General features: G+C 36.6%; 1 protein-coding gene across 5 annotated transcripts in view; it reads left to right on the top strand.

Moving 5' to 3' along the window:
* The window catches only part of RYR2 (ryanodine receptor 2), an 803099-nt gene that overhangs the window by 594327 nt on the left and 192402 nt on the right, over positions 1–16370 (top strand). For all 5 annotated transcript variants that reach the window (XM_070471032.1, XM_070471028.1, XM_070471029.1 and 2 more), the window contains 4 exons: positions 4121–4210; positions 4969–5106; positions 12904–12981; positions 14334–14409. In XM_070471032.1, the coding sequence (XP_070327133.1) occupies positions 4121–4210; positions 4969–5106; positions 12904–12981; positions 14334–14409 (382 nt within the window). The remainder of the gene's footprint in view (positions 1–4120; positions 4211–4968; positions 5107–12903; positions 12982–14333; positions 14410–16370) is intronic.

Genomic DNA, 16370 nt, shown 5'->3' with positions numbered 1-16370 from the left:
GGAGAAATTGACAGTAACACAATAATAGTAGGAGACATTAATACCCCACTCACACCAATGGACGGAGCATCAAAACAGAAAATTAATAAGGAAACACAAGTCTTAAATGATATATTAGATGAGATGGATCTCATTGATATCTTCAGGACATTCCATCCAAATGCAGAAGAATACACCTCAAGTGCACATAGAACATTTTCCAGGATTAACCACATCTTGGGTCACAAATCAAACCTCAGTAAATTTAAGAAAATTGAAGTTGTATCAAGCATCTTCTCTGACCACAACACTGTGAGACTAGATATCAATTATAAGGAAAAAAATGTAACAAACACAAACAACATGTTTCTAAATAACCAACATGTTACTGAAGAAATCAAAAGGGAAATCAAAAAAATTCTAGAAACAAATGACAATGAAAACACAACTCAAAACCTATGGGATTCTGCAAAAGTAGTTCTAAGAGGGAGGTTTATAGCAATACAGTCCTACCTCAAGAAACAAGAAAAGCGTCAAATGGACAACCTAACTTTACACGTAAAACAACTGGAAAAAGAAGAACAAAAAAGCCCCCAAAATTAGTAGAAGGAAAGAAATCATAAAGATCTTATTTCTTAAATGAAAAAGAAATGAAAGTATACTAAAGATTAATAAAACTAAAAGCTGGTTCTTTGAGAAGAACCAAAGAAGAAGCCTTGTCCAGATTCATCAAGAAAAGAAGAGAGAAGAAATCAAATCAACGAAATTAGAAATGAAAAAGAGGTTGTAACAGACAATGCAGAAATACCTAGGATTTTAAGAGACTATTATGAACAACTATATGGCAATAAAATGGATAACCTGGAAGAAATGGATTGATTCTTAGGAATGGTCAGTCTTCCAGGACTGAACCAGGAATAAATAGAAATTATGAGCAACCCAATTATAAGCACTGAAATGGAAGCTGTGATCAAAAATCTCCCAAGAAAACAAAAGCCTGGGACCAGATGGCTTCACAGGAGAATTCTCTCTGACATGTAGAGAAGAGCTAATGCTTATTCTTCTAAAACTCTTTCAGAAAATTACAGGGGAAGTAACACTTCCAAACTCGTTCTACAAGGCCACAATCACTCTGATACCAAAACCAGACAAAGAAACCACAAAAAAAGAAAACTACAGGCCAATATCACCGATGAACATAGATGCAAAAATCCTCAACAAAATTTTTGCAAACAGAATTCAGCAACACATCAAAAAGCTCATACACCATGATCAAGTTGGGTTTATTCCAGGGATGCAAAGATTCTTTAATATATGCAAATCAGTCAGTGTGATATACCATATTAACAAATTGAAATATAAAAACCATATGATCTCAATAGACACAGAAAAAAGCCTTTGACAAAATTTCAGCACCCATTTATAATGAAAACACCCATTTATGATGAAAAATGGGCATAGAAGGAACCTACCTCAACATAGTAAAGGCCATATATGATAAGCCTACAGCAAGCATTATTCTCAATGGTGAAAAACTGAAAGCATTCCCTCTAAGATCAGGAACAAGACAAGAGTGTCCACTTTCACCACTATTATAAAACATAGGTCTGGAAGTCCTAGCGACAGCAATCAGAGAAGAAAAATGAAAGAAATCTAGATCAGAAAAGAAGTAAAGCTCTCACTGTTTGCAGATAACATGATACTGTACATAGAAAACCCTAGAGATAGTATCAGAAAATTACTAGAGCTAATCAGTGAATTTAGCAAAGTTGCAAAATCAATACACAGAAATGACTTGCATATCTATATACTAATAATGAAAAATCAGAAGGAACAATTAAGGAGTCAATCCCATTCACCATTGCAACAAAAAGAATTAAATATCTAGGAATAAACTTATGTAAGGAGACAAAAGAACTGTACACAGAAAATTATAAGACACTAATGAAAGAAATCATAGATGACATAAACAGATGGAGAGATATTCCATGTTCCTGGGTAGGAAGAATAAATACTGTGAAAATGACTATACTACCAAATGCACTCTACAGATTCAGTGCAATCCCTATCAAATTACCAATGGCATTTTTCATAGAACTAGAACAAAAAATTTCACAATTCATATGGAAACACAGAAGACCCCAATAGCCAAAGCAGTCTTGAGAAAGAAAAATGGAGCTGGAGGAATCAGCCTTCCTGACTTCAGACTATACTACAAAGCTACAGGCATCAAGACAGTATGGTACTGGCACAAAAACAGAAATATAGACCAATGGAACAAGATAGAAAGTCCAGAAATAGACCCATGCAGCTCTGGGTACCTTATTTTGGACAAAAGAGGCGAGAATATACAATGGGGCAAAGACCGCCTCTTCAATAAATGGTACTGGGAAAATTGGATAGCTGCCTGTAAACGAATGAAGTTAGAATACTTCCTAACATCATACACAAAAATAAACTCAGTAAGACAGATTCAATAAGACATAGTGACTCTGCATCCAGAAATCTTTTAAGAAAACTTTACCTTTTATGTGTAATTTTACATTACAAAGAGATCTTGAAAATTTTTAATCAGAATTTAGTAATTATTTACATCTTCTAGTCTTCAGTTGTATTTCTTATCACTAAGTAGATCTTCAGTTCCCTTAGCAGGGCAAAATGGCATGTTTTATTTGCATTGTCAATAGAAGATGAGCGATTCGGATGAGATAACTAAGTAGTCCCAATGTGTAACATAAGTCCTACATACTTTTATGAGATTTTTCTAGAGGAACTATCATGCACAGTTGTCACATTTCAGTTGAGCCTAGTAAAACTTGAGAGAAGATGGTTAAAACAGGTTTGTCAGAGAAATTAAGTTGAGATGATGCAGGAATCTAGAATGAGGATATGCTGCTTTGCTGAAAGGAAAATCAAACAGCAAAGATTTCAAAAGGTGCTTGTGTTATGTGTCAGTTCAGTATTACCCAGTTTCAATCCTTGCCCTGGCCAACCAGTCCCTTCCTTCCTCTAAGAATCCCCATTTTTGTTTTGTTAAGCATGTGACTTTTTCTTTGTTCAGTAATTTAACCATGTTAGTAGGTAAGTCTGAAGAAGGCAATGGCAGTCCCCTCCAGTGTTCTTGCCTGGAGAATCCCATGGATGGAGGAGCCTGGTGGGCTACAGTCCATGGGGTCGCTAAGAGTCGGACACAACTGAGCAACTTCACTTTCACTTTTCACTTGCACGCATTGGAGAAGGAAATGGCAGCCCACTCCAGTGTTCTTGCCTGGAGAATCCCAGGGACGGGGGAGCCTGGTGGGCTGCCGTCTATGGGGTCGCACAGGGTCGGACACGACTGAAGTGACTTAGCAGCAGCAGCAGCAGCAGCAGGTAAGTCAGTAAGATTGAAGTATCTGCCCTATTTAAAGACTATTAGGTACTAAGCTGATAGGGGTGGTGATGGAGAGGAAGTTTACAGGAAAGTGGTCCTGAGCTGTTTCAGCCTAATTACTCAGATTCCATAGACATACATGATATGATACAGGGAAACAGTGAAGTGTGCCAAATTATACGGGCAAAAGCATGTGGGACAAATGTGTCAATGAGGTCATTGAACATAGGAGTAGCAAAACAAATAGCATTATTTAGGGAGGCTTCCAAATTAAACAGCTGCTTCAGATTAAAATGAGTGTCTCACATACATGTGTCACAGGTTGAGGTCCTTAGTTAAACCTGATAAGCTAAAATGAATATCACATTGGCTGTGCAGCCTATAGCTTCCTCCTAGGGGAGGGCAATTGACATAATCACAGATCTGTCTAAGGAAGGCTGGATGCTTTTCGTCTCTGCAGAAATGAAATGTGTTCTAGGAAATTCCCTGGTGGTCCAGTTGTTACGACTCTCTACTTTCCCTGTAGAGGCTGCAGGGAAACAAACAAACAAAAAATTGGTCTGAGAAACAGACAAAAAATTGTTCCCAGTGATTACTCAAAATAATATTGACTAGGACGAAAATCTTTATATTGACTTATACTGGACAAAAGTTCAAACCTTAATGCTTATCTTGGTAGATTTTAGATTTATTAAGTACATACTTAAACACATGCACAACTACACTCTAAAATTAATGCATGTAAAACAATTTTGATTTTTTTTTTAGTTGGCAAATGGATGGATTTATGGAGAAATATATTCAGACTCATCTAAAGTTCAACCATTAATGAAGCCATATAAACTGTTATCTGAAAAGGTGACTTTTTTTTAAGTTTACATAGTTTTAATTTGGGGGTGGAAGTTTTTGCTATGTGAATTTCTTATTAAAATGTCTTCTTTATACATACTATTTTTACCTTTTCTCATAGGTCTGCTTTTTAAAGTTTTTTGTCTTGTCTTTTTCTTCATAATCCCATTTCCTTTCAGTATTTTACTGGTTATTCTCCTTTTTATGTAATATTTTTCTGCTTTTTAAGTTTTTATTCCTCTTCTATATTTTTAAGAACTTTAGAAAATATTCTTATCAATCTAAAGAGTCTGTTGTTAAGTTATAATGAGGTAATACATATTAATATTTTTATTATTTGTGTTTTCATGTATTTTACTTCTTTGGGGGGAAAGTATCTTGACAAATGAACTGTAAAGGATTTTCTGGCTCTCTGCTTATAGAATAAGTTACTTCTCTGTTTATTCAGATTGTAGAAAAACCGTCAAGCACATGTCGTATAATCTGGAACTTTTTCCTAATAGTGTTTCTGCTTTCTAGGGAAACTAAAAACAATTAACCTCATGTTATTATAAGCCAGGATCCCTCTTAGCAGCGTTAGTCAAACTAGATTTCAGCTCACACTCTGCTCTTCAGAATTTTTACTTTCCACTTTTATTTTTAAATAAAAAGTGCTAATCAAAAATGTTTAGGTGAAGGTAGAATATTTCAGAAGAAAGCATTAACTATTTTAAACTTTTATTTAGGTTCATCATATGCCATCTTTTTCTCTTTTTTTTTCTTACTAGGAAAAAGAAATTTATCGCTGGCCAATCAAAGAATCTTTAAAAACTATGCTAGCTTGGGGATGGAGAATTGAAAGGACACGGGAGGGAGACAGCATGGCCCTTTATAACCGTACCCGTCGTATTTCTCAGACAAGTCAGGTAAATATCGCAGTGATGTTTATATCATTTTAAAATACTTTGAGCATTTCATTTAATTATTGTGTTTCCCACAGCAACTAGTTTGAAAATTCTGAAGACTAATAGAAAGTTTAGAAAGTCTACATTTTCTTTAAGTAAGCTTAGGCTTTAGAGTTTATCTGTCAGATTGTATTTCTGACTGTATATAAAGGAGTACCTGATGATAAAGTCTTAAAGGTATATTAATAAATGTGTTCCTTACCTACAATTAGGTTGTTTATAGAGGTTTTGTCTCCTTGCCAATAAGAACTGCAGGTTGGTTCTTAGGGGCTAGTGGAGTGGTCAGGCAGGTAGTGATCTGGACCTAAAACTTCCATGGATGTACTTGGAAAGGGAAGATATACAACTGGACAGGCAGAGCAGGAGTGAAAGGGCACACTGTCAGTGGGCCAAGTCACGAAGTCACTCAACTGAGCAGAGCGTGGCCGTGGGGCTTCTGTGCTCAAGAGGGCACAGTAAGCACAGCCTCAACCTTGAGAACCTTTGTTGTTCAGTTGCTAAGTTGTGTCCAACTCTTTGCAGTCCCATGGACTGCACCATACCAGGCTTCCTTGTCCTTCACTATATCCCAGAGTTTGCTCAAAGTCATGTCCATTGAGTCAGTGATGCCATCCAACCATCTCATCCTCTGTCTCCCATTTCTCCTCTTGCCCTCAATCTTTCCCAGCATCAGGGTCTTTTTCAGTGAGTCAGCTCTTTGCCTCAGGTGGCCAGAGTATTGGAGCTTCAGCTTCAGCATCAGTCCTTCCAGTGAATATTCTGGGTTGATTTCCTTGTTGTCCAGGGGACTCTTAAGAGTCTTCTCAAGCACCACAGTTTGAAAGCATCAATTCTTCTGTGCTCAACCTTCTTTATGGTCCAACTCTCACATCCATACCTGACTACTGGAAAAACCATACTTGATTATATGAACCTTTGTTGGCAAAGTACCAAACATTTTGCCTTCTTGCATTTCTTTTTCTTTGGAATGGTTTTGGTCACTGCCTCCTGTCCAGTGTTATGAACCTCCATCCATAGTTCTTCAGGTGCTCTGTCTATCAGATCTAACCCTTTGAATCTCTTTGTCACTTCTACTGTGTAATCGTAAGGGATTTGATTTAGGTGATACCTGAATGGCCTGAGTGATCTTCCCTACTTTCTTCAATTTAAGTCTGAATTTTTTAATAAGGATCTCATGATATGAGCCACAGTCAGCTCCAGGTCTTATTTTTGTTGACTATATAGAGCTTCTCCATCTTCTGCAAAGAATTTAATCAATCTTACTTTGGTATTGGCCATCTGGTGATATCCATGTGTACAGTTGTCTCTTTGTTGTTGGAAGAGAACCTAGCCTTGACCAAATACCAGCTGGCTCTTTGATTTCTCCTAGGAGCTAAACCTACCATTGTCCCTTTCAAACTGTTTGGGTCACTATATTTGGTTTAGCCAAAATATTGTGTTTTTTGTTGCCATTTATATTGATAACATTTTTGAAAGCAGAAAATGAAGACACTCAAAGCATGTGTTTCACCTGCTTCACATCTGAAATACACCGTTAAACAGATTTAAGTTTTGGTTTGGGCCTACTCCGCTCAGCCCCTCAGTCATGTTCGACTCTTTGTGGCCTCATGGAATGGAGCCCAGCAGACTCCTCTCCCCATGCAATTTTCCAGGCAAGAGTACTGGAGTGGGGTGCCATTTCCAGCTCTAGGGGATCTTCCTGACCCAGGGATCGAACCTGGGTCTCTTGTGTCTCCTGCATCGGCAGGCAGATTCTTCACAACTAGCACCATCTGGTAGCCCAGGTGCATATTTTATATAAAATTCTCCTAAGTATCATGAACATAGAAGTTCATAAAAGCATATATCATGATTGCACATATTTCTAACTAAATTCCATTTTGTTTTAATCTGTTTAAACAAATATTGAGCACAAACTGAGTCCTGGGCCATAGGAATATAAAGATAATAAGATCTGATTCTGTTCCAAAAGACTCACAGTTTGGTGTTAGAGACAATCAGGTTAAACGTACTCCAATGATAAGATTTAGGCTAATGGTACATACAAGGTACTCAGAGTGCAGAAAATAGAATTATCTGGGTGTTTTTTTCCCCTCTAAATTGTATAGGAAATAAGGAAATTATTACATAATGGAAGTGATGTGAAGTTTTGCCAGGAAACATAGATTCTGCCCCACTCTTGGTAGCAAAAATTATGGGCTCTAATTTAAAACTGTGTGTGTTGAATGAGGGCATGCCCTTTGAAATAATAATGGCCCCAATTCTGTGAGCCAGTACTAAAGAGTAGAAATGGTGGAAGGCAGATAAGAAAAAAGACCTGTTTCTTAGACAGAAAAAACTGGGCCCGCATAGCACGCTGGGGCACAGCCCAGAGGAGGCGGGGAGGGGCTGCAGCGGCACGAGGGCTGCCCCATCCTCTGCTGCTGGCTTTGCCGGACGTCTTCTCACCAGTGCTGTCAGAGCGGGTAGGGCCGACTGCTGAGTAGCCTCTTCCTGTCCTGTCGCTAGAATATTTCAAGAATATCAGCAAAGGAAGAGAAGCAAAGGGTCATTCTATAGTTTTAGCCATGCTCACCTAAAGATTAAAGTAACTGATGGGTTGCATATTTTTGCAAGCACCCCTGAAAAAAACAAAACAAAACAAAATGGTAACTGACGATGAAACATAACAAGCTCCAAAATGGTTCTGGATCATGTCAGATATAAAATCTTACCCCAGATTTAAGAAACTGATTCTGAAACATTGAAAGTCATCACAGACTCTGTAAATTATGATCTATAACCAATCAATCATCAGAAAAGGATTACCTTTTTCTTTAACCCCAGGAAAATTAATTGTTTTGCTGAATTAAAGTAAACTTTTCTCAAGAGTGCTAAAAAATGTTATGTTGTGTTTATTTCCTTTCTTCCTTACTTCCCCCTTAGCTCGTAATGTAGTTTTCAGTGCCCGTTAAACCCTCAATAAATATGATTTTGTATGATACCCATATAACCATCACTTAAGTCTTACTGATTTTCAGTGACATGTGTGATATATGACATATATTGTTAAACCCCCTGTTCATTCAAAAATATTAGGAGGTGCCTACGCTAGATGTATGGATTAAGAGGGACAGCCGTAGAAGTAGACTTCAATCCTGGGACCTCCACTCTGTAGAAATAAACTGCTGGGCACATTACTTAATCTGTTTACCTCAGTAGATGGTAACTCATGATTACCATTATTATTTGTGTATTTTTAATGCCAGGAAGCATTTTTTCAAAGGTAAATAAAAGAGCTTGTTTGTGTTACTTTGACTTTTAGTAGTTTAAAGGAAAGAATATTTCTATCGGTGTCAGAAACATAAAGCAGCAAATGCTGGAAATATATTTATAATCCTTGTCATTATTTTCACCCTAACATTATTTAAACATGATCCAATATAACTTGAAATGTTAAAATGGATTATCATTTCTTAATTACTAACCTTACAGTGTTATCATCTTTTTCAGTTATCATCTTGCCAAACTTCTTAATGTCTTTCTTCTCTCCAGTATTGATTTCCCATGTGATTATAAAGATATTTTCTATTATGTAATAGGTACACTCTTGAATAAATTAAGGAACACTTTTGATGGCATCACTTTATATTAAGGACTATACCTGGATGAATTGAGATCACTTGACGTGATTCTGAGCCAGTATTCTTCATTTCCTTCCGCTGGGACTCAGCACTCTGTCTGCAAGGCAGAAGTGGCCTGTATTTAACTCAGCAAGATCTGGGTTTGAAGTCCTGGCCTCCCCATGGAGCAGATAGCTTTTTGTGAGCCTGGGCACACTGCTTAACCTTCCTATGCTGCAGTGTTCTCCTTTTAAAAATAAAACAGCAAAGAGCATCTAATTTAAAAGGTTATTGTAAGGATTGCATTGTAATGCTTACAAATCACGAATGTGGTGAGCATATATTGCAGTCAACATTGGACCTAATTATGATCATTGTAAGCATGATTTCAGGAAATTTACTACTCTAAAATTAGAGTTTTATAATTTGCATATTAAGATAATATATGGGCATAGACACTGCCAATAACTTGATAGGATATAGAATAGAGTATATACCTATATGTAGAATCTATCAATAAAATATGACACAAATCAACTTATCTATGAAACAGAAACAGACATGCAGACATAGAGAATAGACTTGTAGTTGTCAAGGGGAAGGAGTGGGAAAGGAAAGGGCTGCGAGTTTGCATTAACAAAGGCAAGCTGTTATATACAGACAGGATGGATAGACAGCACAGTCCTACTGTGCGGCGTGGGGAACCATATTCAGTATCCTGGGATAAGCTATAATGGAAAAGAATGTGAACAAAGAATATACATAAATGTGTGTGTGTGACTGAATTACTCCTGTGCAGCAAAAATTAGTACAACTATGTAAATCAACTGTACTTTAATAAAAAAGAATGAGTGTAAAAATGCTGATAGAAGTGGGGAGATCTGAGGTGCTAAACTGGTGAATTTTGACTTGGTAGTCACTCACGTCAGCATAAAAGGAGGACACTTCTGGCAATTTAAGGTGTATTCCATAGGTTTTAATAGTCGTTTTTTTACCCCCAATTTTATTTTCTTGCATCTAGTTTTTATTACGCATGTAGAATATACATTATTAAAACAAATTCTAAAAATAAGCTTCTATCCTAAGAAGGAGAAGAGGATGGGTGAAATTTGTTACCTCAGTTCAGTTCAGTTGCTCAGTCGTATTCAACTCTTTGTGACCCCATGGACCGCAACACGCCAGGCCTCCCTGTCCATCACCAACCCCTGGAGTTTACTCAAACTCGCATCCATTGAGTCGGTGATGCGACTCAGTCTCTCCTCTGTTGTCCCCTTCTCCACCGGCCTTCAATCTTTCCCAGCATCAGGGTCTTTTCAAGTGAGTCAGTTCTTTGCATCAGGTGGCCAAGGTACTGGAGTTTCAGCTTCAGCATCAGTCCTTCCAATGAATATTCAGGACTGATTTCCTTTAGGATAGACTGGTTGGATCTCCTGGTAGTGCAAGGGACTCTCAAGAGTCTTCAACACCACAATTCAAAAGCATCAGTTCTTTGGCACTCAGCTTTCTTTACAGTCCAACTCTCACATCCATACATGACTATTGGAAAAACCATACATGACTATTGGAAAAACTATTTGGAAAAACCAAAGCTATAGCTTTGACTGGACAGACCTTTGTTGGCAAAGTAATGTCTCTGCATTTTAATATTCTGTTTAGGTTGGTCATAACTTTTCTTCCAAGGAGTAAGCATCTTTTAATTTCATGACTGCAGTCATCATCTGCAGTGATTTTGGTGCCCCCCAAAATAAAGTCTCTCACTGTTTCCATTGTTTCCCCATCTATTTGCCATGAAGTGATGGGACTGGATGCCATGATCTTAGTTTTCTGAATGTTGAGTTTTAAGCCGATGTTTTCACTCTCCTCTTTCACTTTCATCAAGAGGCTCTTTAGTTCTTTGCTTTCTGCCATAAGGGTGGTGTCATCTGCATGTCTGAGGTTATTGATGTCTCTCCTGGCAATCTTGATTCCAGCTTGTGCTTTGTTACCTATCTTGAACTAAAATACAGGCTAGGACAGAGAAATGATTCACTCATTCTCTCAGTAGATATTTCCTGAGCACCTGCTATGTTCCATGCACTGTCCTAAGCCTTTCAGATAGTTCCCTGAACAAAATAGACAAACACCTCTGCTCTCATGGAGTTTCCTGCTTATGGGGAAACTAAAGAACAGATTTAAGTAAATTACGTGTTATATCACACTATGGTCAGTATTATGGAAAGAGAAACCAGCATGGAAAGTCAGATTGTGAGTGCAGAGGAGGGAGCTGAATAACTGTGGGGATGAGTTGCAATTTTATATGGCGTTATCAGAATAGATTTCATGGAGAAGATAAATTGAATAGAGCTGAGAGAGTTAGACATATCCAGGGGAAGAATGTGACAAGTTGTGCACATGCTCTGAGGTGTGGGAGTAGCCTGAAGTTTGTGAGAAAAAACAAGGAATGCAGTAAGGTTGGAGCTAGGGACTAACAACAAGATGGGAGGAGAGGTCTCAGGAGCCAGATCAGGCAGTACATTGGGGGCCGTTTTAAGATATTTGAGAAGTGCTTTAGAATCAGATATAATTAACTTAAAACCTTGATTCTGCTGTTTACTATTTACATGATGGTGGTTAAAATTATTTAATTATTTTGAATCACTTTCTTTCTCATTTTAAAATGGCAAGTAGCAATATCCTTTTCAAAGTTGTTCTAAAACTTGAATGAGATAATCTATATGCTTTACATATAACCATTCATATGTTGGTTGTTATTATTATTGCTAAGAAGACTAGAGTAAATTAAATTCTGAATGGGTACGTATTCCAGGTAACTTGAGATTATAGAAGAAATTTGCCAGTCTGCTGATTTCTGCATATATAAAGAGGAGAAACAGGTGATGAAAAGTTTTAAAAGAATCTCTCTCTGAATAAAGAGATGTCTACTTGCATTCTTTAAATCAGTCTCAATAATTCAATGTAAAACCAAAAGAATATACATTTCAGTTATATAAGCAACATGGTCTAAGAGGATATTAAATACTGAGAATTTTATTTTAGGAACAAATAAAGTTATCGACATCAGCTCTATTTTATTCATTTATTCAACAAAAGTTGCAGAGAGTCTAATACTTTTTTATTAGTTGTAAGACATGTGATTGCTATATCTCAATATCTGTGAGATTGACAATCATTTTATAATCCTAAATTTGATGAAAGATGGCCTGTGCCAGACTCTGGGAATACTAAGACAAATACGATTTAGCCCAGGCCTGCAGATTTTTACTGTGCTGTGGAAAGGCTTATAACTCAGGGAATAACACAATAAATATTTTGGAAGCATATTTCTGACAACAGAGTAGATAAGAAATCAGAGAAGGAGATAGAAGGCTGAAAGAAACTCCTTAGAAAGAGGTTGTATATATTCCACAAAACAAAACAAAAACATTAAATATCTAAGTTAGATCAAAGACAGTGGATATGGATATGGAGGTTGTATACCAGAGATGTTTTTTGGTAGAAGAGATAGAATTTTGTGACTGATCCATAATAGCAATTGAGGAGGAATAATCAGAAGTGGTTGCCATGGGTCTGGACCGGGCTACCAGGCTGGGTATGGTATGCGAAATGAGGTTAGTACTGGGCAGGGTTGTAGCAAGGAGCAGATAATGCTTTTGATTTTAGATTTTGTGTTAGGCACAATTTTGGTTTCCAAAGAAGATCCCCAGTCACCGTCCTCTTTGGAATGGTTGCTTTCCTGGGGCTTTGCTGTTTGACCTATAAAGACATTTATGAATACTGACCTCTGATAAGCTAGCATTGTGTGAGGAGAAGTAAATTTCACCATAGCCGATAAGAATTTGTAAGAAACTCAAGAAATCAATTATCCTTTGACTTGGGTAATATTTTGGAATTGTGCGCATCCTGAGCATTAACTTTCTGGATTGGCAGACCCTAAGATATTGGGATGTATTATTCAACCAGAAATAATTGTCAGACACCCATATATAATTTGATCTGCTAGATAACGTTTGCAAAATCAGCTTGTTTAGCTACTAGCCTGTTTTATCTGAGGAGGTGGTACATTTGAGAATTTGCTTGCCTTATGTTTTCAAAGTGCCTCTTAAATCTCTCTCCACTGGGTTTTCTCATGAGATGTTATTTTTTGTGCATTATCTAGGTTTCTGTAGATGCCGCCCATGGGTATAGCCCACGAGCCATTGACATGAGCAATGTTACGCTATCCAGAGATCTGCATGTAAGTATTTTTAAAAATACTCTGCAAATTTCATTTTTAAAAAGTATACATGGATTTCCTGCATTATTTTGCAGCATGAATTATTGAATGTACTGATCATAGAGAAGGTCCATGGAATTTATTGATTATGTACCCTAAGCTTTTAATGCTGTAAAAGTTGATACAACTTTTCAGGGTGTTTCCTCCAAATAATATATTTTCTTTAAAGATCATATCTATTTTTAAAAACCCTAATATAATTAAATAATTATATAGAAGAAGAAGAAACTAAATCAGTAATTTATAATGCTCTACTCAAATATCACTTTAATTACTCATGAAAGAATATGTGTTATAAGTTGGGGGTCTCCATCCTGTGGGATCTAATGCCTGATGATCTGAGGTGGAGCTGATATAATAATAATAGAACTAGAGTGCACAGTAAATGTATTGAGTTTAAATCATCCTGAACCCCCTGCAGTCTATAGAAAAATTTCTTCCGTGAAACAAGTCCCTGTTGCCAAAAAGGTTGGAGACCGCTGTTATAAGTTGTTTATTTAACCAAACTGACAGCATTTTGCTTGCTCCTGCCATAGTTCTCTTTTGTCAATAAGGAGCCTACTGCGAAATGCCTGATTTGAGTGAAAAGATAAAATTTGTTACCATGGGACATAAATTGACAGGTCAATATAATGATCACACAGTGATATCGGCATTGTTAGTATCATTCCAAGAGAAGTAAGTATACAAAGATAAAAATCTAAAGATTATTAAATCTTGGGCTTGCCTTTTGTCATTTTCTAGTATGAATATGTTAAAATGACATAGTAAGCTTGTCTTAAGTGAAAGGAATCTTAGAGGCAATCTTGTCAAAGTCCAAAGGCCACAGAAAAAGTTAATGAGGCTCCAAGGTGTTTCACCTAGATTGGGACGGACATTTATTCCGTCTGTTCCTTGGATGTTCCCTGCGTTCAGTGTTTATTCAGTAAGGTTTAACCATCTTGTAAAGCTTTAGAAACTGAAATAAGAACTTGTAAACAGACATATTTTTAAAGTCCAAAGCTAGTTTGAAGTTTCATTATTAAATTAATAAAACACGTGTCTTTAAACGTTTCAAGGAACAATGACCTTTCCCATCAAATCATCTCTGGCTATTTACTACTTTATAATTTCACAGATCATTAGAAACCTTTGAAATTTCAGATTATAAACAAGAAATTCTAAATAATTTTCTTTTAGATGTATTTTAGCACTAACACACGACAATTTATTCATTTAAAACATGTTTGATATTACATATTGGAAACCAAAATTATATTTTTCTAGTATCCTTTTAAAGTACAACTTAGTTGCAAAATTTTTGTTTGTTTAAGGCTATGGCAGAAATGATGGCTGAAAACTACCATAATATATGGGCAAAGAAAAAGAAACTGGAACTGGAGGCCAAAGGTAATATTTTTTAAAATCCTTATTAAAAAATGACCAGAGGTTGAGTCCATGAATGTACAATAAGGATAAAGTAGTCTTTTTGGCACAAGAGCTCGTTATACCCTTCAGTTTATTAGAATGGTTCAGATATGGTTATAATAGATTCAAGGTGGAAATGCTATTTTCTGATTTCCTTATTGCTAGTATATAGTTCCTCATGTCTCAGAATTTTGATGGCCCATCAAATGGTCTCTCTTGCCCATTTTAGCCCGTCGATATCTATATTTCTCATCCTTTTAATTAATTAGACCTCCTTCAATGACTTCCACCCCAGACTAAATATTTCTCTCATTTCATTGTATCTCCTATCCTCAGCCTCATTGTTTGTTCAGTCCAGTTGTGTACTGCCTCTTACATGCTTTTGCTTGCCCTTTCCTGCTGTTTTTGTTGAATACTAAAATGACCTAATATTCCCTTAGTCATTTCTCAAATCTTTTCTTAATTTATTAAGAAAATTATATTTCTGAAAATAAATATGTAATATTTGCATAAATATTTTGTTCAGTTACGTGCATCTTGTACTGATCATCTCTTTCATTGTTATTTATTCAATGTTAGATTATACACATAGTTTATGTTTGTGTGTGTTCTCTTTAATTAGCTTCTATGTGGGTTTCTTTTCCCCAGTGAAAATATAATTCAAGCTCAGGGCTGTAACTTTTATGATTTTTGTCATCCTTATTTTATAGCACTGGACACCAGGAAGCTCTTATTTCTTACTTATTGATGTAGGTAAAAATATGGAGGAAGATCATTTTGGAGGATGAGAATATTTCATAATGAAAGGAATAGGTTTCCTTGGAGGATAGTACCAGGCACTTAGCACTGGGAAACAGAATCACACAAATTAGAATTGATCATAGGAATGAACAGAGAGAATTCTATATACCAAAATTGCCTCTTCCAGAATTTGGCTTAGGGCTAGGCCTATTTTTCTAGAAACATTGTATAAATGTTTGTAAAATGAATGATCAGCTCTTTGGTTGACTGGTAGATGTATGAATAGATAGAAGGATGGATGGAGAGCAGAGTCACAGAGTCACAGTATTTTCACTTAGTAAAGTTCTTGTAGGGGCATTGTCCATATAACTAGTTAACAAAGTTACTATTTGTTCCATGAGCAAATTACATGACAAATTTAGTTATTCTTTTCTAAGTATGTTTCAATCACTATGGTTTGGTTATGATTAAAGTAATTAATTAGACCATATGTAAAATAGATAGCTGGGCTTCCCTTGTGGCTCAGCTGGTAAAGAATCTGCCCTCAGTGTGGGAGACCTGGGTTCAGTCCCTGAGTTGGGAATATCCCTTGGAGAAGGGAAAGGCTACCCACTTCAGTATTCTGTCCTGGAGAATTCCATGGACTATGTATATAGCCCATGACGTCACAAAGAGTCGGACACGACTGAGCAACTTTCACTTCACTTCACTTCAAAACAGATAACTAGTGAGAAGGTGCTGTATACTGCTGGGAGCTTAGCTTGGTGTCCTGTGCTTATCTAGAGTGGTGGGATGGGAGGGTATATGTGTATATATATATTTGTGTGTATACACACACACACGCACAGATGATTCACTTCATTATACAGCAGAAATGAACATAACATTGTAAAGCAACTATATGCCAATTAAAATAAAAAAGTAATAAGCAGTTATCTCAGTACTCCCTTCTAAGTTAGTGCATTACAAAGTCATCATTACCCTTTAATTTCTGAGCCAGCCATTAAATGCCCTAACATCAGTGTTTTCTTTGAAGGGCATCAGTTGTAAATGAGACATCCATACCTCTTCATCCAGCTTGTCTTGATTCAGATTTGTACTGTGTGGAAAGATGAACATAGTTACAGGAAAGGCTAAAAGATGAGGTGGCAAAACCAGTGTTCTTACTCCTTTCAAAGGAGACAGTGAGTTTTTCGGCACTG

Source organism: Odocoileus virginianus, chromosome 7 (genome assembly GCF_023699985.2).
Source record: "Odocoileus virginianus isolate 20LAN1187 ecotype Illinois chromosome 7, Ovbor_1.2, whole genome shotgun sequence".
In the NCBI taxonomy this organism is placed as follows: Eukaryota; Metazoa; Chordata; class Mammalia; order Artiodactyla; family Cervidae; genus Odocoileus; species Odocoileus virginianus.
Note: the sequence above shows the minus strand (reverse complement) of the source record. Positions and strands in the feature narration are given on the sequence as shown.